The sequence below is a fragment of the Fulmarus glacialis genome, unplaced genomic scaffold, assembly GCF_000690835.1.
Source record: "Fulmarus glacialis isolate BGI_N327 unplaced genomic scaffold, ASM69083v1 scaffold383, whole genome shotgun sequence".
Classification (NCBI taxonomy): domain Eukaryota; kingdom Metazoa; phylum Chordata; class Aves; order Procellariiformes; family Procellariidae; genus Fulmarus; species Fulmarus glacialis.
This window is the reverse complement of record NW_009204630.1, coordinates 66040-88545: the sequence shown is the minus strand read 5'-3', so window position 1 is coordinate 88545 and position 22506 is coordinate 66040. Positions and strand designations below refer to the sequence as shown.

The 22506-nt window shown below is 42.4% G+C and overlaps 1 protein-coding gene across 1 annotated transcript in view; it reads left to right on the top strand.

Moving 5' to 3' along the window:
• Nucleotides 1-22506, top strand: part of GPATCH2L (G patch domain containing 2-like) — a 31518-nt gene continuing 9012 nt past the window's right edge. The window contains exons 1-8 of the mRNA XM_009575042.1: nucleotides 1-12; nucleotides 913-1583; nucleotides 7904-7968; nucleotides 11384-11560; nucleotides 11929-12008; nucleotides 14092-14159; nucleotides 15063-15117; nucleotides 17129-17214. Of these exons, the coding sequence (XP_009573337.1) occupies nucleotides 925-1583; nucleotides 7904-7968; nucleotides 11384-11560; nucleotides 11929-12008; nucleotides 14092-14159; nucleotides 15063-15117; nucleotides 17129-17214 (1190 nt within the window). The 5' untranslated portion in view covers nucleotides 1-12; nucleotides 913-924. The remainder of the gene's footprint in view (nucleotides 13-912; nucleotides 1584-7903; nucleotides 7969-11383; nucleotides 11561-11928; nucleotides 12009-14091; nucleotides 14160-15062; nucleotides 15118-17128; nucleotides 17215-22506) is intronic.

The following is a 22506-nucleotide window of genomic DNA, read 5'->3' as shown; positions in this document are numbered from 1 at the left end:
GGGCGCTGGCCGGTAAGTGGGGTCGGGGTGAGGCCCGACGGAGGGCGGCGGGATGAGGACAGACCTTCCGGGCGGGGGTTGTCCGGCGGAAGGACCGGTTTCTCCTCAGAGGAAGGAGACGGTTTGGCCGGGTCCCTGAGGGCGCTCGGACCAAGGGAGGCGGCCTGCGGCAGCAGGTGCTTCACCGGGATAGGGGTGCGGGAGTTTCTGAGCCCGGTAGGAGGTGGGGAGAGAAATCCCACGTCTGCAAGGCACGGGTGGGGAGAGGGAGTTGTGAGGTGAGGGATTTGGCCAAGTCTTTGGTATTGGCTCCTTGACAGTCCTAAGGTGGAAGGAGTGGGACTTTTTGGCAATAGGAGTTGGGGCTCGGTCTCACACACCCTGTTCGAAGGAGCACAGGGTCCCACACGCCTTGTTTTGCTGTTGAAGTTGCTTGCAAACTACCTGTTTTACCATCTGTTTTACTCTCAGCTTTGCTGCTTGTCTGCTTTTTGGAAGACTCGATCTGTTTGCCAAGCAGGCTAACCCTTCTCTGTGGCTTACTGACACCAGGTAGTGAACTAGTTGCAGGCTCTCATACCCTTAAGATATGTAATAGAGCATGTTGCTTCAATGCAAAAGATGCAACCTCAAGGCCTTTTCAGACACAGAGCATTTGACCCAACTGCTGCAGTAGCGAGATCTCTGCTACCATGGTTAGAAGAGGGATTTAACCCTTGCAAAAGGAAGGAGTGAGCATTAGCCCAAGAAGTGGCAGTTGTCCTGCATTGGGTTCTCCCAGGAACTCCAAAGTCAGTGTGTAACTTGGTTAATGTTACAGAGGCTATAGCGTACTAGTCTAGTGATAGTAGTCTAGTGATGTGTTGGTAGCAGCATTTATGTCTGGTGCTAATTTCTTGTTGTCCTTTTTAGTAGGCATTGCCAATGGATGAATTGGTGCATGACTTGGCCTCAGCTTTAGAGCAGACTTCAGAACAAAACAAGCTGGATGAGCTATGGGAAGAGATGGCCCTAAGCCCACGGCAGCAGCGGCGTCAGCTTCGCAAGAGACGGGGTCGTAAACGACGCTCAGACTTCACGCATCAGGCAGAGCATGCCTGCTGCTACAGTGAGGCCTCGGAATCAAGCTTGGACGAAGCTGTCAAGGATTGCCGTGAAGTGCTGACAGCCAATTTCAGTGACTCTGATGACATGGCCGTGGTCAAACGACACCCAGCTCTCAGTGCCACCCTGAGGAGCAAGCAACACTCGTGGCATGAGTCAGACTCCTTTACAGAGAATGCGCCCTGTCGACCTCTCAGGCGCCGACGGAAGGTCAAACGTGTGACATCAGAGGTGGCTGCCAGTCTCCAGCAAAAGCTCAGGGTGTCAGAGTGGAACTACGAGAGGGGCTGCAGGTTCAAGTCAGCCAAGAAACAGCGTCTTTCACGCTGGAAAGAAAATGCCCCTTGGACATCATCCAGTCATGGCCTTTGTGAATCAGGAGAGAACAGGCCCTTCCTCAGCAAAGGGGGAAGGAAGGAGCGGATGGAGTGTGAAGCTGATGAACAGAAACAGGGCTCAGATGAAAACATGTCGGAATGGTGAGATCTCAGTTTCTTCCCTGTGCTAGTCAGATGGCCGCCTTGGTTGCAGCGGCTTGTAAATCTTGTGCCTTGCTTTTAGAAGTTCTTATCAAAATTTTTCAGTGCTGCTCTCTTTTTGAAGAGGAGAAATATCCCAGCTACTTCTAAACTGTAGATTTTTTCCAAGTCTTTCCTGTCAATACTGTACTGATGACCCAAAATACTTCCTTAAAAAGTTGGCAAGCTGATATGTTTCTGGCTCCTGTTACACAAGGAGCCCTCTGAAATGTCTGTGGCCCTGCAGCTACAAAGTGGCATGCTTGTGGCCTGAGGTTTGGAGAGTAAATCGACCATTGGCACTTGTGTTGCATGATTGAGATGAACTGATCTCAATTTCTTGTTTTCAGAATTTACCGTAAGTAATAATAGAGAACAGACAGATCTCCCATCGTGACCGTTAGCCCTCTGTGCAGGTACTGTGTGAACCTCAGTCAAAACCTCTTGTTTGCAGTTCTGCATCTCTGCTCTGGATCTGGAATAAGGTCCTGAAAGGCTGCTATGGGGAAAATGTAGCAAGATGATAAAGAAGTTGGGGGAAACTGAATTAATTCTTACAGGATAAGCTTGTGCAAACAGGCGAGTCTGGCATGTCTTTGTGTCCAGTTTTGGAGAACTTTGATGTCTTTGTGGCAAATCTCATACAAGACATGGAAACGAGAAGTGTAAATGTTATGGTCTTAATTTGTTTGTGTGTCACTCTTGGGAAGTTTTCGCCTTGAGTGTGACTTTTATTCTCTCTGTAGAAGGTTTGGGGTTATAAAACTGCTTCTGTACGAAGAGGTTTTACATGTTAGAAAAGAAACAACTGCTGAGAATCAAGTGGAGGAGATTTCTTAATGGCATACAGAAAGTGAATAGGGTTGTTTATTTGCTAATTATCATTGTGTAAGAAGCAGGAGACGTTGAGGAAACATTTAAAACAAACAAAAAAGCATTGTTTTTCATGAAACACGAGGTTTGGAACTCTGCTGTGGGACATTTTAGAGGTCAAAAATTTAAGTATGTCCAAAAGGGGGATGTGGAGCATAGATTTATCAGGGGCTGTTAAGCATTACAGCCCACATGGAAGATCCGGCTCAGGAAGTCCTTAAACTGCTGACTGCTAGAAGCTGGAGGAATATACAGAGGAAACAGTCGGTCTGTATTTGTCATGTTCTCATATTCTTTCCTCAAGCATCCACTGTAATAGGCACTATCAGAGAGAGGACAGTGAATTTGGAAAGTATAATTGTTTGATCCAGTATAATTGTGCATATGTTAAGGTTCATTTAAGTGTTCAGGCTGTCTAGCACCTGCAGTTTGTCAGAGTGGACAGGTGGCACTTGGTTATTGAGGGCTTTGTGGGTAATAGCTGGAAGTACGAACTTCTCAATGGTATTTTCTGGGAGACTGTGAAAAGCATAGGTTGTAATACGTCCTCACTGTCCTGATCCAGGGGACCACTATTGCATTTTTGCTTAATCAGTGTGGTTTGTATGTAACCCTTACAGGGTGGAAGTAGCAAAAAAGTGGTCATTTTTTTCCTTAAAAAGTGGCTATTTTTTTGCTTAAATAGTGGGTGCAAAGTGAGTCTTTTCAAGAGACTAGTGGATGCCTTTTTGCTGCAAGTTGTTAAAAGCACTTTTATCTTTTCAGAGCTATTTGCTGGTAGTCCAGGAAAGGGAATGTGCTGAGTAACCCCTGAATGTTGCATGTCAGTGGTGATGGACTGAGAGATATCCTTACTTGATGTGGCAGTGATGGACAGTGTTCTTTGAGGTTTTTTTCCCACCAGTCAGAGTCTGTTCCATCATGTCAAACTTGAACTTAAAGCAGCAGGCTTTCATCCAGCCTTTATTTATGCTAGCCTTTGAAAGAGTAAACAAACAGCTTTGTCTGGACTGTTACTTGAGGACCATGCTGGAAGATCACTTTGTTCTGTCTCAGTTGTTCCTTGCTCTCAAACTAATTATTGTGCAAGTGTCTGCATCAAATGACATTTACCATCTGCTGCCAAATCCTTGGGATTCTCTTTGGAAATCCAGGGGTTGGAATATTTGACCTCTCCAACACCGCATGTGTGATCTGTGCTATGACTCACTAGGGAGGGTCAAAGTTGGAGAGAGAAATACATACAACCCTCTTCACTGCAGAGTATCCCTCGCGGCAGTGAAGGATCATGCTTTGGTCTCTGCTGCTCTAAATATAGCACTTTGCTGCTAGCAGCAGAGTGAAACTGGCTGTGCTTACCTCACTCACTCTGCTCTAGCTGTTTTTTCTGGTAACATAAGAGAAGTACTTTGCACAGATGTATAACAAGGGCATATCCTGAGGAAGAGAGAAGAAAATTGGATGCCTAGGAGAGGGAATGGTATGGTTGTTATCACAAGCTGATGGGAGGGAAAGTGACTGATACAGATTGTGGGACTTGAAAGCAGTCTGTGGTGATCTGGTGATTTATGAAACACTTCGATGCTGAATTGGTTTCACTACTGTTCACTCCTCTAGCAGTGGGGAGTGTCGTAAAGCTAATGTGTTTTTAGGCAAACTAAGTTGTATATTCTGAACTGATGGTTTTTTTCACTCTCTTTTTCCTCCCCTCCACTGACACTTGCTTTTCTTTGTTATGTAGGAATGAATCTCTGTAAATGCTAAAATATCCAGCATTTTGTCTAGTTTCTAGAAGGCTCCTTATCCCAAGTCACATCAAAAAGCTACTGCATTCAGTAGATGAACTCCAGTCCCTGAGAAAGCTTTGCATATGGATCCTTAATGAGGAGATAGTTTTTATAGTTTGCTTGAGGGACTGCGCCCAGTCTTTTCCTGGAGGAAAATGTGCTGCAGTATTGTGATTCAAAGTGTGCGTGAAGTCAAATCTTTGAAATTGTTTGCCAAACATGGCAAGAGATGAACACAAATTGAGAGAAGGATGTGCCGGAACATGTTGAGGGAACAATGATGGTTCTAAATTGGGTAGTGACATGACTCCAAGTCTGACATATAAATGATTGTGGAAACAACAGAGGAAGCAAGTGGTCTTAGTTTAAGTATCCATTTGTATATTTGTACAAAGGTGACAATTAACTGCTAAGACTGTTAGAAGTAACATGCCCTTCTGTCCCTTAATGCTTTGAGATTCCCTGCAGCCATAATAAAGCAAAGGCAAATTACATATTGAGTACTGAAGTTCTTTCTCTTGTTGGTCTAAGCTGAGTACTCCCAGAATGGTCTGGGTTTGGCTTGAGGGCAGAACAAACTGTAGTACAAGAACTGTCTGAAAAATCACTTTGAATGATGTGCTTACTAGTGAGAGATGTGCAGTTTCTCTAATCTACTCTCAAGTGTCATAACTCTTAATGTGTCTTTTTCAAACGGGATTGTACTGACCTACCAATGCTGTGTGACTTCTCTGGCTTGATGCTGATGTATTTGTTGTGGTTTAACCCGGATAGGCAGCTCAGCCTGACGCAGCTGCCCACTCACTCCCTCACAGTGGGATGTGGGAGAAAATCAGAAGAGTTAAAGTAGGAAACTTGTGGGTTGAGATAAAGTTGGTTTAACAGGTAAAGCAAAAGCTATACACGCAAGCAAAGCAAAATAAGGAATTCATTCACTACTTCCCATTGGCAGGCAGATGTTTAGCCATTTCCAGGAAAGCAGGGCTCCATCATGCGTAACAGTTACTTGAGAAGACAAAGGCAGTAACTCGAAATGTCCCCCCTTCCTCCTTCTTTACCCAGCTTTTATTGCTGAGCATGACAACATACTGTGTGGGATATCCCTCTGGCCAGCTGGGGTCAGCTGTCCTGGCTATGTCCCCTCCCAGCTTCTTGTGCACTCCCAGACTACTCGCTGGCAGAGCAGTGTGAGAAACAGATGGCCTTAGCACTATTTAAGCACTGTTCAGCAATAACTAAAACATCGGTGTGTTATCAACACTGTTTTGGTCACAAATCCAAAACACAGCACCATAGAGCTACTATGAGGAAAATTTAACTCTATCCCAGCCAAAACCAGTACAGTATTCTGGGCTGGGAGTGTAACCAATGCTCATCCCAAGTGTGCAGTACAGTCACTTTACCCTTTGGAAGGGAGCTGTTTCGATGATAGCCTGCAGCGGCAGTCAAGAGCCTGGCTAAGCTGATGAATTGGAGGCAGTCTCTCCGTAAAGAAAAAATTCCTCTCTCTTGGAAGGCAAGTGACAAAGACAGAGTGTTCAGCTTCCCCTCCTTCTCCAGCCCAGCCTGACCTTCTGCAGCCCCTCGGTGCCTCTTGTTTTCTTATTTTTATAGAAAATCAATATCTCTCCTGACACAAACAATAGCTCAGGCGAAAGAATAAATGGGGGAAACCTGAGATCTCTGTCCATCAGCTCTCACTTTAACTCCCCCAAACTATTTAATTATAAGCATGCTTTGCTCCAGGTGTTTGCGACAGTGAAATTGCTAAATGAGGACCATTTTAACCAAAGATTGGGTGATCAATAACACTCTATAGCAGTAGCTTGTCGGATCAATAGCATTCATTATTTCATGGTTAAGGTAAGTAGCCTCCTTTGCAAGTGGAGGTCATTAATCAGTGCTTACTGGACCTGCAGAAAGGCTTGTGTAGGAGTCTAGTTTGTGTTCAGCCCTGAAGTTATAAGGGGTGGTGAAGAGAGTGAGATCTGTGAAGGTTTGTTCCAGTAAAGCACTGGCAGTAATGCGTATCTATAAGGAACTAAAGAGTTCTCAGTACAACAGGATGCTTAAAGTACTGTTAATATGATCTGGAATCTTGACTTAATGCTTTTTCCTTTCTCAGGCACCTTTCCTCTGAGGATGCTAAAACCCTTATGAAGCAGTCACTCAATCCTCGCATCTGCTGCTTGTGAGGACTATTAATCCAGGCTTTCAAAAGGGAAAGCAGACACACTAAGAGATTTGCCCAGGGTCATACAGTGAGTTGGTAGGAGAGCTAGGAATGAAATGAATGACTCATGGTTCTCAGTCCTTGGCCTTAATTGCTATGGTATATATGTGGGAGGGTGAACGGATGGCCAAACTTTCTAATGGATTGATTTGGAATTTGATATTAACTTACATACTGAAATGTGGGAATGATGTACAGACTGTTCATCCTTTAAGTTTAAATGGCCTTTCTACAATACTTTATACAATAATGAAGATGCAGAGTTTGTAGATATCCAGCATGATGAGTTGATTTGGCTACACTTTAGAGTGCATTTTCTAAGAGCAATAATATGCTCACAAAATGGGGTTTTATTATGTGCCTGCAGTTCTTTGGGGTGACGTATCTTGTGATCCCTCATCCTTCAGCCTTTTGAATCGAGTTGATTACTGGTGTCTAGCATGATCCAATTTCCCTGGAAAAGAGGGACTCAGAGATGTTTTCTAACAGCATGCCCTGATTGGAGATTGATTCTAGTGCTGAGTTATACCTGATGTTCGCATCTAAGGCCTTAGTGCTAAGGGGGTGGGCAGTGACTAGTTTCTGCTTGTTCTGATATCTCTCAGCTAAATCAGAGGAAGTATTGCCCGAAGTGTCCAAGGATTGATTTAATACCAGCATTAAAGCCATCAGATGCTTGGGACTGACCTGAGCATGTACTTCTGCTACAAATATTCATCCAGCTTTACAGTCAATTAACGGCTTTCTACACATTAATTTCTAGTTTAATTCTTTGGTTCAAGAATTAAGTCTCCTGTAACTGCTTCAGAAAATGCAAAGCATGCTGTAACGAGGTTGCATTCAGCAGCAGCAAGTCATGCTGTGCTAAGGTATTTAGCTGAAGAGTTGTGAACGTACCAGCTGCTCTTCCCTCCAAATAAAATAAAAATTGCCATAGATTAAAGGGGGGGTTACGTACCTGTATAACATTTTTGAGAAAAAGGAATCTGAAGTAGAAAACTTCAGAGGGTTTTCAGTAGCTGTTAAGTGACCCAAGGACAGAGTTTTTAACTGCACTTAATTTCCTAGTGAGTATTACAGACAATGTCATAGTTAGGTTATTAACTCTAGTACCCGAGGCAAATGCCATTGTATTAATTACTTTTTGATAACTTAGAACTAGACTAGATACAGGATTCTGCTCTTTTTCAAGCGATGCAGCATTGCTGGGTTCTAACACAAAGCAATTACGTCCCATGCTAGAGCCAGCCATGTGTCTGAAATGCAATTTCTGTGAGATGTGTAAAGCATTTTAGGCTCAGAGAAGCTAGTAAAATATAATTAAGTGTTTTTTGTTTTGTATCTGCTGCAATTGTAACAATGGGGGTTTTTGTTTGTTTTTGTTCCAGTGAAACCAGCAGTGTATGCAGCAGCAGTGATGCTGGCCTATTTACCAATGATGAGGGCCGACAAGGTAACAACTGTCGTGTGATTTTGCTCATGTGTTGCTGGGGAATTTCTCTTACTTTCTTCAAAAATACAAAGGAAGATCTATGTTTGAAGAGGGACAGAGAGGGGAGTATGGGAGAAAGGCCAGTGGCTGGCGGGGGGGTAGAAGTTAAGAAATGAGCCAAGGGCTACAAAGGTGTGATTTTGATAACAGTACTTTTTTTTGTATATCAAATCCATAACATTTGAAGTATAAGAAGCTATTATTATGGAAAGGCACAGAAATACAAGAGAAGTTTTAGAGCTCTCCATAATGAAAGAACAGAGCTTATGATTTGTTTCTAGAGGTGTTTTAATTGTTGTCTACATACCATTAGTGCCTGAATCTGTTAGTTGTTTTCTCTATGGGCAGGAAGAGATGATGTGAAAAAAAAAAATCAATTAGTTCTGACAAGTCACCTAACGGACTGTGCTGAGAAGACAACAGTAATATGTGATAGATTTTATTTCTTTAAATACACATTCCTCCCTTGCTCTTGTGTGCATTGGTTGAGCCTAGTATTTTCAATGCCTGTAGAAATGGTTTCTTATGAGGTTTGAGTGTGGAGTGTAATCTGATTTTATTTTATCAGTGACAGCACAGTGTCCGGTTTATGGGGGATATGGCAGAAGTAAGTGTGAAAGAGGTTGTAGTAGGCACATAGGCACTCAGGACTATTATATTTGGAGCAGGTAGAATGTGACCCTAGAGACCTGTAATTCCGTGCAGCTTCTGCTGGTGAGCACTCTGATTCTGTCACGTTTCATAAGCTAAGATTTGTATGAGATCTCTTCTGGGAATATATGACTGCTAAAGGAAATAGTGTTAGTAACTCAGTAGGAAATGCTGCTTCCACTGGCTTGTTACTGACCCAGGTATCTGGGTGTGAGGCAACACTTTGATAGCAAATAAGCTTATGTGTTCTCTGATGATATGTTAAGCTGTAGCACCGATCTGTTGTGATGTTAAGTGGCTATAATACTTTCCCTAAGAGTAGGGATTTCAAATATCAGCTTTGACCTTTGCTGAAAAATAACTGTTTCCAACCTCCCATCCTTCAAAAGCAACAGAAAAGTAAAATCTTTTGTAGAATCTTTTGTTTTCTCTTTTTACTGATGACCGTTCTGGGGGAGCTGAAATTAGTGAACACTTGCATATCAGATGATGAAGCAGGGTGGTGACTGAAGTGTTGAACTTCATCACCTGAGGCAAGATTGATGTAGACTGGATAAGTATATATATATATATACATTTATCTATATGCTTGCCCTATATACTTGTCCTGGTTTTATACCCTGTTTTAGGCATTAATTTTTGGCTGCTACTGGAAGTAGGATACCCAGTATATAAGAGCATGTAGAATATACTACTTAAATAAATTAATAAAATCCAATTACAGCCTTCCCTGTCTAGGTACTAGAAGAGATTTGACATTCTCGTCATCAGGCCTCTGTCTGTTCAAACAGTTTATACTATAATAGCTTTCTGGCCAAGATGTTTTATCTTACAGTTATGTTAAAAAGGGTTAAAAAATGTTGTTGCACTTTCAGGTTAAATAAGAAACATCTCCCTTTCCTTTTTTTACACAATTTCTAGTCATAAAGTAAATAATAAACAACAGCTCTCCACTTCAGTGAGATGGAAAGAGCATAAAGCTTTTTTTTTTTTTTTTTTTTTTTTTGGGTCAGAGATCATCATCTTAGAAATAGTTTTCTAGTACAATTCCAAACTGAATAATGGGAAATTTAAGATAGCAGTGTACTTAAATTGAATGTAGAGGGTTTTTTCCCCCCTTCTTTTGAGGTTATGTCATGTAATATTTGTGCTGTTGCTAGTTAAATAGGTTGTCTTTGCAATTCCAGCTACCAGTGCATTTCTGTGAGCAGAGAGTGGTCCTAGTTTATAATTTGATTGTAAGTTTGTGGGGTTTTTTGGTGTTTCTTTTTTTGTTAAATGCATTGGGATCTCTCACGGTGAAAGTTACTGCAGTATTAGCATACGATCCTGATTGCTAAAGTTTGTCTTGTGAAAGTAGTGATTTGAGATATGACAGTGCACTATGCTTATAGATCCAAAACTGGAGGGATATTTTTGCACAAATTAGGATCACTTAGAAGAACTATCCAACATTACTTAGTTTTAATTTACTATAAGGTGGGTAGGGATATTTATATTTTAAAATATATTTGTCACAAGCATGCTAGGTCAACTGACATATCACAGAAGTAAAAAGCAATTTCAGATCTTTGGAATGAAGTGTTCTGGCTGTCCTACCTGTCGGTGATTGGAGATGGTTTTGGGTATTGCTTCTTCTGTTATGTTCAAGATTGCAGCATTCTTCCTAGGATGAGTTTTTTTCTTTTTCTTGTATTTTTTCTTTTTTTCTTCTTTTTTGCCTGGCAAGATGTGTGGGTAGGCATAATGGACTTCAGTCAGGAATAATGTATCTTGGTGAGGAAAGGAGAGTAAGAGGGGATGCTTGAGTTGAGACTTAATGGTAGGCAAATGAGAGTTTTCCCTAAGTCAGGTGTGTTAGTTTTTTAAGGCAAGGTGAAATACCTTGCAATTACATGGGACTGTTTGTTAGTTGGGCTACTGAAAAGCTAAGCGTGTCAGGTTCTTTGCCCTCTTCCTGCTGTTTTCTTACGCTGCTCACGTGCTACTGCTCTCGGGAGATTTCTGGCCAGGCAGATTTACCATGAATGGTGTCTGATGCAGTTTTAGACTGCAACTGCATTAATTACAGTGACCCTGCTTTATGAAGACTTTGGTCATGACTTCTGTTGCTGCTGCTCTAGTTTGCAGAGGGTTTGTAGTTCTTACAGATTCTAAGAAATTTTTATTAAGACAGACTCACAGCATGGTTAGTACTTTCACTCAGAGTGATCATTTCTAATAGTTGTGTGTTTTCCTCTTAGCTGCTGTCTTAGGAGACTAGGGATCTTTCTCATCAGTGAGTATGCTCCTTTTGCTTAGTCCATAAGCCTGGTCTTCTCCTGTTGTGAAGTCTCTCCTGTGACAGCCTATAATGTGTGCCAAATGATTGGCCTCTACTCTGTCACCGTAATTACTTCAGAGAAAGAGTTGTGCATAAGACATCACACAACATTGAACTAAGGTGGTTGAGATGCAGTCGCAACAGAGTGCTAAAGCTGCCCTAGGCAGGTCTATAAAGAGTTAATTCTGTAGACTGATGAGTTGGATATTTTAAAGCATTTAGTGAGGCCCCATGGTTACTGCAGATCATTGAAACAGAATACAAATATAATGGTCTTCAGGAAGGAATTCTTAATGAGACTTCAGCTGTTTGACATCCAGAAATGCCTACCTGTAGTATTTTGTGGGACTGTCACAGGGCTCATTGATGTTACTTCTGGCTAATTCCATCCTATTTCTTTAGGAGATGATGAGCAAAGTGATTGGTTTTATGAAGGAGAATGTGTTCCAGGATTCACTGTCCCCAACCTTCTTCCCAAGTGGGGAGCTGACCACCGATCTGAAGTGGAGCGGATTGACTCAGGCCTGGACAAGCTCTCAGATTCCACGTTCCTTTTGCCTTCGCGGCCAGCTCAGAGAGGTGAGGTCCATAAGGAATGCCGTGTGTTTGAGAACTTTTGATGTGATGGCAGGAGTAGATTCTGTTCATAGGTGCTGCAATTTAAATTGATATTAGTGATCTGTTTTTTTAAATGATCCGATTAAAAATAGCTGCACTACTGGAGAGGATACTGAAATACTCATACCAGTTGCCCACGTTCTTGAGTCTCTTTTTTTTTTAAATAGGGATTTTATTTGATTTGTGAATAAATTGGCATATCTACCTCTTGCAGATTGTGAAACAAGAGACAGAGGATCTGATTTGACCACTGAACTGTTTTTCCTGGTAGTTTTGTCAGGAAGAATCTTCTGTATTTGTCGCTCAGTTTTTCTGGGTTTGGTTTTCAGGATTTCATGCTCGCCTGAATCGCCTTCCAGGAGCTGCTGCCCGTTGTCTCCGAAAAGGTCGGAGGAGGCTTGTTGGCAAGGTATTCCCTTTTGCAGGATAATAATTTTGTATTTCCAATGCTGATCAGTCCTGAAGTACTATTCTAAGATATCATGTGAATTGTTTTCTGCAGAAAGGGCCCCTGTACACTTTTTATTTTGTGTATTGTTTGATTTGTTTAACTGCTTTGACTGTCAGAAGTTGATTGAGTGACTAAGTGGATTTTAAGGCAGGTTCGGAGTGGCAAAGACAGTTGATCAGTGCTAAAAGCAGTATGAAAGGAGGTCTGAAGATGAATGACAGGAAGTATAAATATCAAGAAGATTTAGACAATGTAGGGGAAAAAGGTGATGGTATGAGGCTTGTGCATGCTAATAATCTCTGAGACTACAAGGGCAAAGAGGTGACTCAAAGGTGAAGGAGGGCTAAATTTTAGATAGGGAAGTAGACTGATATGAATGGCAGCAAAGGAAGGTGGTTTTAGCTGTTGCATTTTTAGTGGGGAGACAGAAGAATAAAAGGGTATACGCAATAATGCAAAGTTACCCAGAGCCATTGTCTAGGTTTATTATATGTAGGGCAAACAACAAACAAAATATTAGTCCTGTTTCTAAGGAAATAAGCAATATTTTGCAGATGTCTGTCTAAAAGAGGGAGGGATACATCTGGTCGGGTCTGGATCTTGGAGTGTTGAGTGCTGCTGTCTGTTGTAAAAGATGTTTCTGAGAAGGAAGGTGTTGACTGTGTTTGGCTTTACTTTTATTGGGATATGCTCCGTGCTTTTGAAAATACTGGCATATATTCTGACCTGACTGGCTTTAGAGAGTCTGTTAGCAAGGTGTGTTAGAGGGGCCCAGAGTCTAGAGGAGTGTGACTTCTTCCTTCTGTTCAGTCACACTTGAAAGATCCTTGTTTTCCCCTTCTTTTTTCCACTCACCTTGCTTAGTTGTAACCAGCATTTAAAAGATGAATCCTCAGCTGGCAAGAGACTGGCTTTGGGTAGGGTTCCTCAGGCCACCTGCAAGTGGCTGGGCCTGTTGGCAGCACATCTAATGATCCAAATGAGAAGGATAATATTTACTTGTTTAATTCATCTTCATCACCTTAAAGGGATCTTTGTCATTTGCAGCAGAGGTCACTGCTCCCCCTTCCCCATCTCTCTCTAAATTGTAATCATAAATAATGAGTTTCATTCAGAGCTCCCCGCCAGCGAGCTGCTAATTACCAAAAGTACGGCTTGTAATTTACACAGTAATAAACCGTAAATTTAAACATTACGGCACTTTAAGTTAATAATTTTCCTGCTGTAACAAATAGCCCATCTTTCACCCCTGCTGCTACAACTCCCCCCAAACTTTGAGTGTGTTTTGCCTATGTACCTGGCACAAACTGTGAAGAATCTTACCTGTGAAAGCCTTTTACCCTCATCTTCAGACCCTTACTACAAAGTATATTTCTTTCTTGGAGGTAGTTGCTATGCAGGTATGAACAGCTGGTGCTTCAGGCTGCGTGTGTACGTGTATGCCAGCATCAAGCACATACACAGGGCAGTGTCTCGCAGTGAGAAGCGTGCTCCCAGAGCAAGTCCTTTCTCCTAGGATCTACCTTTTCTTTAGCTGCTAGAGGTCCTTCTGCTGAATTGCTGCTTTCAGAAAGAGCAAAAGCTTCATGCGTACTCCTTGTTTCATTTACCTGTGCTTGGTGAATCCCCATTGTTAGTGGGACAGTGTGATGTCCTGTCTCTCAGCCTGTTTCTGGCCCAGCTGACCCCAGCAACATGGAAATAAGCGCTTATCAGCTATTTCCCCTGTTCTTAACTGCATCCTTGTGCTGCATACTTTGTACTGGTCCAGTCCTTGGTGCGCCCCTGTGCAAGCAAATATCATCACTAAAATAATAAAAAACAAGCCCCACAAATAAACCGGACTGATTTTCTGCCATTCTGATTAGTTAAATCAGCTCAGTTGAGGCTCTAAAAGGAGAGGGTGAATATGTTTAGCTGAGAGTGGGCTGGGAAGGAAAGGGTGTGGCCCAGGGGAGTAAGATCTTACTGGCAGCAGCAAACTATTATGTCTGCTCACTGTGTGAGAGTCTGCAACCTTTTACCTGTCTTTGTGTTTCAGGAGACCTCCATGAGCACTCTGGGCACCGAGAGGCTAGGTCATATTGTTAGTGATCCGCGCCAGAAAGAGTAAGGCCCTTAAAACTAGCTATTGTGTAGAACTTTGGGGGGGGAGGAAGACTATAGGGTCCTGTTCCCTCCTATGACTGAAGGGAATGAAGAGCTGGGTGGTAACTTAAGCATGCAGTGACCTGTAGAATGGGAGACAGTCTTTTACTGATGGCTTCTCCATTTTATTTGCAATTGCTGACTTCCCTTTTGTTTATAAGGCTGCCCCAGTGTGTGGAGACTGCTCAAATGCCCTTTTGGTTACAGTCAGCTTTTTCTTTCCCCCTCCCTTACAATGTGCCATTGCAATAACTGCAGATCTTCTGCACGGTATGAGAAGACTGAGCCCTATATGTTAGTTATTTAAAAAGCTTCTGTGTGGAGTCACACTATGGGTGCATGCCCAGATTGCAGAAATGATGCTGACAAGGCAGCTGCGAAATTGCTTTCTCTTTCTTTGGTGTTCTGTCTCCTTCCTCAGTTAGTGTATTTAAATTGTAGTCAGCACCAGAAATAGTCATGGTGCGTATCCTTTGGCATCCCTCTAACGCTATTGTTGTTGAGCAGTGGATAGGTAAGGGTGGCACCTCTTAACTGTAGTGCAGTGGGTCCAGCCTTCACCAGCTGTTGGTATCCAGTTTTCTTCCTTGGATCTGAAATTCGTTGTTTTTAATATGAGTCCTGCTGATGTTTAATCTTTCTCCTTCTCCCTCCATCTTTGTCCTTCCCTTCCCCTTCTCTTCTTACCCCCAACCCTCCTTTTTTTTCCCCCCGTGTTTGCTCCTTCCTTGGCATTGCTCGCACCTGTCCTTCCGACTCTGCCTCCTTCCAGTTTTTGGTTACCATCCATGGGGAAGAGAGATCGCAACCAGGTAAGCTGACTCTGCTCTACCTTTTTTATTTTCTTGGTTTCCTTCTCTCCAGAAAGAACAAAGTGCCGGCTTCTGATTTCCCACACACTGTGGCCTGTGCACATGAGGTAAGGCAGCCCTGTCCCTTCTCATTCTGGTAACTGATGTCTTGATGTCTTCTGGGCTTTGAACACAACCCATGTCTCTGGCATTATATTGTCTATTTAAACTGAATAGCTCAGGAACTCCTTCTGTTTATCTCCCTGTTTCAGGTTAGTGTAGGCCTTCCTCTCTGACAGTGGTTGGGAGGGAAAATGCCTCTTGCAGGAGGAACTTTGGCCTCTCAAAATTCTGTAAGAATTGGAACATTTTTCTCTTTTTAAATGCTTTGTTTTGTCTTGTTTGGCTCAGGCTTCTACCTGATAGTCTCATCAACAGAGAAGGGAAAAAAATGGTAGGCTGATTGTAGTTAAATAGCAGCCGTAACAGGAAAATGTGAGAGGTGATAAGCAAGAGAAATAGGCATTCTTTTAACTGAAACTCTTTTGTGTATGCACTTTTATATTCTTCAGTAAGTCTTTCATAACTTCAGTGTTAGGAGGCTTTTTTACTTAAGATATAAGAGCTCGGGTTTTTGATAGCAGAAAGCAAAAAGGATCTTCCATTTGAGCAGTTGTATTATAACAGTGTTCCTAGCCATGCACACTCCCTTCTATTCCTTTGCGAGTTGGTTTGTAGTTCGTGAGCAGTAGAATTGAAATCTGTTTTACACTTCAGGTGACTAAAAATACATATATGGCAAGAAATAATTTGCAGGCCTTTGTGCAATTGTGTATTTTCCGTTAATGAGAACATTTCACATACCACTTTCATATTGCTCAAAATAAGAATGATAACTACATAATTTTTAAAATGACTAAAACAAATTACTTTTGTCTTTCTTAAATGAACTTGAATCAGCTACAGAGGGTTGCTGGTGATTCTCCCCTACTGTGCAGTTGCAGTGCTAATTCACTGACAGTAAACTAACAGTCTAACTTAAGGAGGAGCTCCCTGATAGCAGCAGCTTTGTGGTGCATAGTGCTTCTTCTTTCTCAGAAAGGTTGAAGGCAAAAGCCTAGTACTGAGTTCTAGAGTTGCAGATAGCTTTTATGACAGCTGTGGATTATTCATTTGTCCTTACTTAAAAATGCATCAGTAATCCTAGTAATATAAGAAAAGTGTTCTGGAGGTTGGTGTAGCACTTTGCAAAGCAGATGAAAATGAATTTCCTGCTTGTGGTGTGAGTTATAAATAAAGAGGAGATGCTGAATGGAAGTGTAATGCAGGTACCCCAGAGAAACTACTAGTCTAAACCTTCTATTTGCATATTGAGCAAAGTTTGCTCCATGCATTGATTGACTAGATTATTCCATTTCTGTCCAGACCTTTAAAAAAAATCTTAAGAGTTGGGTCTTCTACAACAAGCTGTCTTGCACAGGTTTGATGCCTTCAGGATTTGTCTAGTGTGTGTCTAACAAGGGGTCTAAAATTAGCCTGATCATGCAGTGTTTCAGAAATTTGTTTTAAGCAGTTTGCAAAGAAAGCATGTGAAGTCAGTTGGGAGTGGGAGGAGCAGCTCACTTGCTGTGGAATGAATTGGGAGCTCATTGTGAACCGAACCTGGTGGGCCTGAGTCTTCTAGAGGTCTGTTTCAGTGACACATATGACCATAGGGAATACTGGAACTGCTCTGTGGGAAGTTCTATGCTTACACCATTCGTAACAGTAACTTTTCTCTCTACAATGTGAGGGTAGACAAGAGGCTTCCCGAAAGGGAGGCAGACTTTTTGCTCATGGTATGCAGCAGTAGAGCTCTTTGAGTATGGTCTTAGTTAACCAGCATTTGTAATAATGCGAGTTGAAAGAGGAGTGTGCTTTTAAGACTGTTGTGAGAAGATGGTTATGAGATTTGTTGTTGCACCCTGTGCTAGCCTTTTGTCTGAAGTGAGAGTCCGTTCTCGCCTAGTCTCACCCCTTGATGTGTTGGAAAGGTCTCCTTATACTGTATGAACAACTATAGGGAATAGATCTGAGCAGCTGTATCTGGAGACTATTTCTTTTAACACTTTGCTTAAATAAAATCTCTTGACTTTCCAGTTCAATCCATTATCTCCTCTGTACTCTCTGGATGTGCTTGCTGATGCTTCCCACCGAAGATGCTCACCAGCACACTGCACTGCCAGGTAACTCCCTTGCTCTGCTCTGTTGGGGTTGTCTCACTTCCCTCCCATGGTTATCTTCAGTAGTACTGTGTGGTCTGAACAATACTCACGGACCTGGAAGTTAACGGACTTTCCCCTAGGAGACCTGTGTTCAAACTTATCATAAAACACACCAATGCAGATTATTTGAGCATCTCAACACACTAAGTGCTTAGAGTATATGAAACAGTGTATGACAGACAGGCAGAACATACTGTGCTTTTAGAAATAAATGTGATGCAGTGAGTTGCTGCAAGTCTGTTGTATAGGTACAAATGGGCATAGTGTTGTTGCCCACTACTAAAATTGGAACAAGATGAGGGGGAAAGTGCTGACAAGCTCGTGTGGGTGACGTGCTGAGGGATTTTGGTATCCTGGGTGCCTAAAATAGACCCTCAGAATAGATTCAGAACTCACCTGAGGTGACCTCTAATGGCTTGATGTCTCTCTATTGCGATAGCTGAAGTTTAGATCTGGTCTGGCCAAATGTTGAGGTATATTTGAGTCTGCATAGTTGGGGTTAATATGCTATTCAGGCACCTTCTGCTGACTAATCGTAAATTAAATTCAAGCCTTGGAGGTGACTCCTCTTCTTGTGCTGCAGGTGACTATCTAAAGGCAACTCCCTGTGCAAGGAGACAAAGCCTTGCTTGGGACACAATTCTGCTTATGTGCTTGTACGAAGGACCAAACCTGAAAGAAACGTCTGGACTTTCAGTTTCATGGTTTTCTTTCCCTTGTTAATTAGCAAATAGAGCATGAAAAATGTACTGAGGTTGTATGTGTCTGAACGAAAGCTTGGCACCCACCCAGCAAAGCCTCTCCTCCCACTGGCTTCTGCAGGGAATTTTGTGATGTCGCACCATGACCTCATGCTGCTGTAGCCAGCATGTTAAAGCTGGAAAGGGGGAGGGAGGAAGAAATCAGCTCTTAAACATTCAACTGGATGAGAATAAAAAGAATTCAGAAGATTGGGCATCAGCAAATTGGTTCCTTTCTGTGCCTTTGCCCCAGTCTGGGGATGTTTTGTGCCCATGAAGCAAGAAGATTGATTGTCTCTTCATTTACAGCTAGGATAACCTTTCTTGTGCCTCAAGTGTTTTACTTAGTGCTCTACAGAAGTTCATTTTCCAGAAAGGAGAGCTAGACAAATCCTGCTCACAAATTCAAACAGGGCAAAATCTCTACCTTTATGATGATCAGTGAAGGCCCTTTCCAAAGCTACTTGTTATGGCAAGGGATTTCTAAACTTAGAGGGATCATGTTTGCTTGGTTTTGCTGAATATGTAGTGTAGTTAACCAATGAATATATGCTTGTTCCTTCCTCTGAATTGTTACTGAACGTTGGCAGAGAAGTTGTCCCATCCCAGAGGCAGCTGTGTTTTTAAGTGCCTGTAGTTTGAGAAAGTAGTTCCTGTTTTAGTGTAAAATGTGCTCAGGAATCTTTATAGGAGAAAAAAATATGGAAAGAATGAATGTGTTATGCGGCCCCATGTATGTTGCAAGGATTGAACTCTTCAGTGCAAGGTGCTTGCATTGTGTAAAGATGCTGCCAAGGGCACAGAAGGAAATTGTTCCTTCACAGAAATTTTTTCTTGACAATAGTTGTTCTTTAGGTGCTTCAAGAGCTAAGCCTATTAGTAGTCTCATTTTCTTACAGGAGGTTCAGGTGATTTCTGTAAGCGCTGTTCAGCCATTGCCCCAGTTAACATCTTCCTCTTTTGCCGTAGGTGGAGTCAATTCCAGTAGTTTGTGCTTTAGTAAGCCCCTAACCACTTGCACCTCATCCTGGAGAAACTCTACTCAGAAATTTGTCAGAATGGGGAGGGGGAGGGGGGAAGCTAATCCCCCGAGAATGATATGAAATGTATTGGAGAAGAAACTGTCTTGATGTTCTGGACATCCAATTTCTTCAATGTGATGCTCACCATGCCATGCAAAATTACCTCTCTCTATTTTCTACTATCACAAATGTGTCCAATGGAGTATAGTTACCAGGTGGAGTCTTTTCTCTCCCACGGAAACAGTGGTTCTTTGTCTCAGTGGTGGATTTTGGTGCAGTTCATCTGGAAGTGCAGTTCATTGGGAAGACTGGTAACCCAGTGCTTCGTTTAAGCAGAGCTGAAGGCCAGAATACTGAGCACAGTTGGGGATGTTCAAGAAAGGCTTTTCAGTGTCAAGGAGGAGGTTCTATGTGGAGGGTTCCTCGAGAAGTCTTATTTGAAAAGCTGTATAAATTGTACACTACCAAGATTACCTTTCTTGCTTTATGTCTGTGATGAGAAGAGATTTCATTCAAAGTGTATGCACGGCACTGGGAATTTCACACCCATCATTAGAAGCAGTTGTGTGTGTGTGGTGACTGTTATCATTAGTGGTATAATTTTATTTTGTGAAGCGAGGAGAGTTTCCTGCTTTCTTGCAGTCCTCCCGAGGGACGGCTGCTGTATTAATTTGCTGTATTGCCTCCTGGCTGTTCCCAGGCTGTTTTTCCTCTTCATCATGGAATTTTTAATGGCCGTGTTGCCTCTCGGGAGGCATGCAAGGAAGAGTACCTCAGGGATCTCTTCCTTTTTTTCACATGCCTATAATTACTCTCCTTTAAGAGCACAAAGCGTTTGCTAATCATGTCTTGTCTGTTAAGGTTTCAGCTTGACGATGCAGGCTGTTAAAAGCAAGCAAGTAGAGACTTGCATGGACAGCCCAGGTGATCCTTCCCCTCTTTCCCCTCTGCCCGTCTGCCTTTCTGGGAGAAAGGAGTGGTCTGAACAGGATTTTCTTCTTAAACTCCTTGTACTTAAGAGGATTTTTTACAGGCTCAAGTGGAATATCTTATTAGATTTTGGTTATTCAATGGGTCTATCAGTGGGAAGATATTACAGGTTGTTGGTTTGTGGAATGTTATTTCCTTGAGGCAGGGTAAGAGTTTCAGAAGAGCCTAGAGCCAATGTTCCCTTCAACTGGAGTTTGAATAGCAGGCAGAATAAGAGAGGAAGGTAGAAGATGAATTGTGCCTAATGCCTTTTATTTTTTGCCTAGCCTTGAAAATAGGGTTATGGGTAAAAAAATCAATTAAATGTTCCCACTGGAGGTCATAGGAAAAGTGGACCTCAGATAGCAAGTAGATGTTGAAGGTGGAAATTTGAAGAATTAGAGAGACCTCTGAACAGTACGGATGAATTGAAGAAAATCGCTTTGCATGTACTCTCAGTTAATATTAACCGTAAACCTAGAGTTTAGTTGGGTTTAGAAGCAAGTCTCTCATCTTACCTGGAACACGGGATAAAGATGTAAAGGGGTGAGTGATCATCTCCTAGTAAACTGCTAGTTGCTCCATACCCTGGATTTTGTGGTGCTGTTAGAGTGAAAAGGCTTGAATGTCTCTAATTCTAGTTCCAGCTCTGGAAATATGCTCGTCAAAGTAAATCTTGTTCTTTCTCTTCTGTATCTGTGCAGAGTTCCTGACATTTCTGCCTGTTAGCCAAGCATGTGGCAGTGTAGGGATTGCCCGCAACGTCAAGCCTTTCCTTGGGCAGCTGAAGGCGTGAATGGATGTTCACAATTTCATGCTGGCCCACTTGACCAGGACAGTATCCAGTTCATTCCATGCAAACACATCTTCATCCTCCTGGACTTGTCTTTCTGTAAAAATGTCTGCTGTCAACTGCTTTAGGCATCTTTCTGCCTAGTTTTCGTAAAACTCTTTTTCCATTTAGCTGGAGCACTTTCATGTCTTCCTTTGCTAAAGCCTGGCTAATATTGCAGTTGGGGATATAACTGAATTCTTCTGACAGGCATGCAATGAACAGCAGCTATCAACCTAGAGTCACATGCAGTTGTCTGAGGCCTAATGCTCCCATTTCGGTGAATCCTAATTCTCTGGAGTGAAAAATAAATTCCCCTTGGCTTCAGAATTTTGTTTACTCGCTATTGCTTTCTTTGCCTGTAAAATATGTTGCCATTATCAAATCTGTGTACTCAGCAGGTCTGGCAAATATTAGGACTCTTTCTGGCACAGATATCATGTGATTCAGTGTGAAAATAGAGAATGCAATATATGGGATCACATCGTCTCTGCTTAGAATGCTTGCCTGGAAAACTAGAAGAAAATGTGTTCGCTTGCATTTGCCACACAGACTTTTAGGAGTGGAATTGCTATGTCATTAGAATGCTTACTTGGGGAACAGACTGCTGCTGCATGAAGACCTATGATGATTTAAGAGGTGAGCTGCCTGTGTTAGTGATTCTGGAATCTGAAAATGTGCTCTAGAAGCTCTCCCATGAGGCTCTGCAGGGCAGAGGAGACTCTGCAATGCACAGGAGATACCTGCAATGTGATGTGATAGCAAGAACCACTTGCAGGCATGGGAGCTTTGCGTGCAGATTGGATGAGCAAATTGTAGTGATTTACACCTGTTATGTGCGGATCAGACTTTGGTGCCCAGCTGGCTCTATAGTCAAAGAGGAGGAAGAACTCTGCTTTTACTATTAATTTTGTGAAGCCACCATCAACAGCCTCAGGTAACACTTCAGGGCTTAGAGAGAGAGCCTTTTATTTGGCGTGTGTTTGCTGGGAATATAGCATCACAGCAGCAACAGCTGGGTTGTGTGGAGTTTTAGTAGCAGTATCCTTGTTAGAAGGCTGTCTCTGTTGAACATTTACTTTAACATGAGGATAATAGCATCCCTTGTTTGTATGACAGTAGATTAATGTCTGCCTCTCACTACATAATCCAAGTGCTTTGCTTCCTCCAAGGATAGGGTTAGAATAAAGATTGACAGCAGAGAAGCTGGATGATGTGAGATTCCAGTGGGAGGCATACACCCCCAAGTGTGCGATGTGCCTCCTGCCTCCAAGAAGGCCACAGGCTGTCACAGTTAGCTCTGTAGGGTCTTCTCAGAGACCTCCAGTGTGAGACTGAGGTGGTTTTTGCCCCAGATTTTGAGAGACTGGACATCACTTTACAATCTAGACTTTTCTTCACAGATAGTGAAGGTTTCAGGGGCCTGATGCTGTTCAGTAGCATTCTTTGTGGGCTGGTGTCTGCTGCTTCTCTCTATTGTCTCCAACTGTACTGCCAATCCTAATTTTCTGTTAAAACCCTGTGGTAGATGTAAAATAGTGGCAAGCTCCTGTGACCCTATAGTCCAGCACGTGGTCACCTTGAACTGTAGGAGTGAGATAGGAGTCTGGTGTATGCAATTACAGTTATTTAAAAAAAAATATAACTGAAGTTATAGAATAAATATGTAGAAAAGAAAAGGAAGCATTAC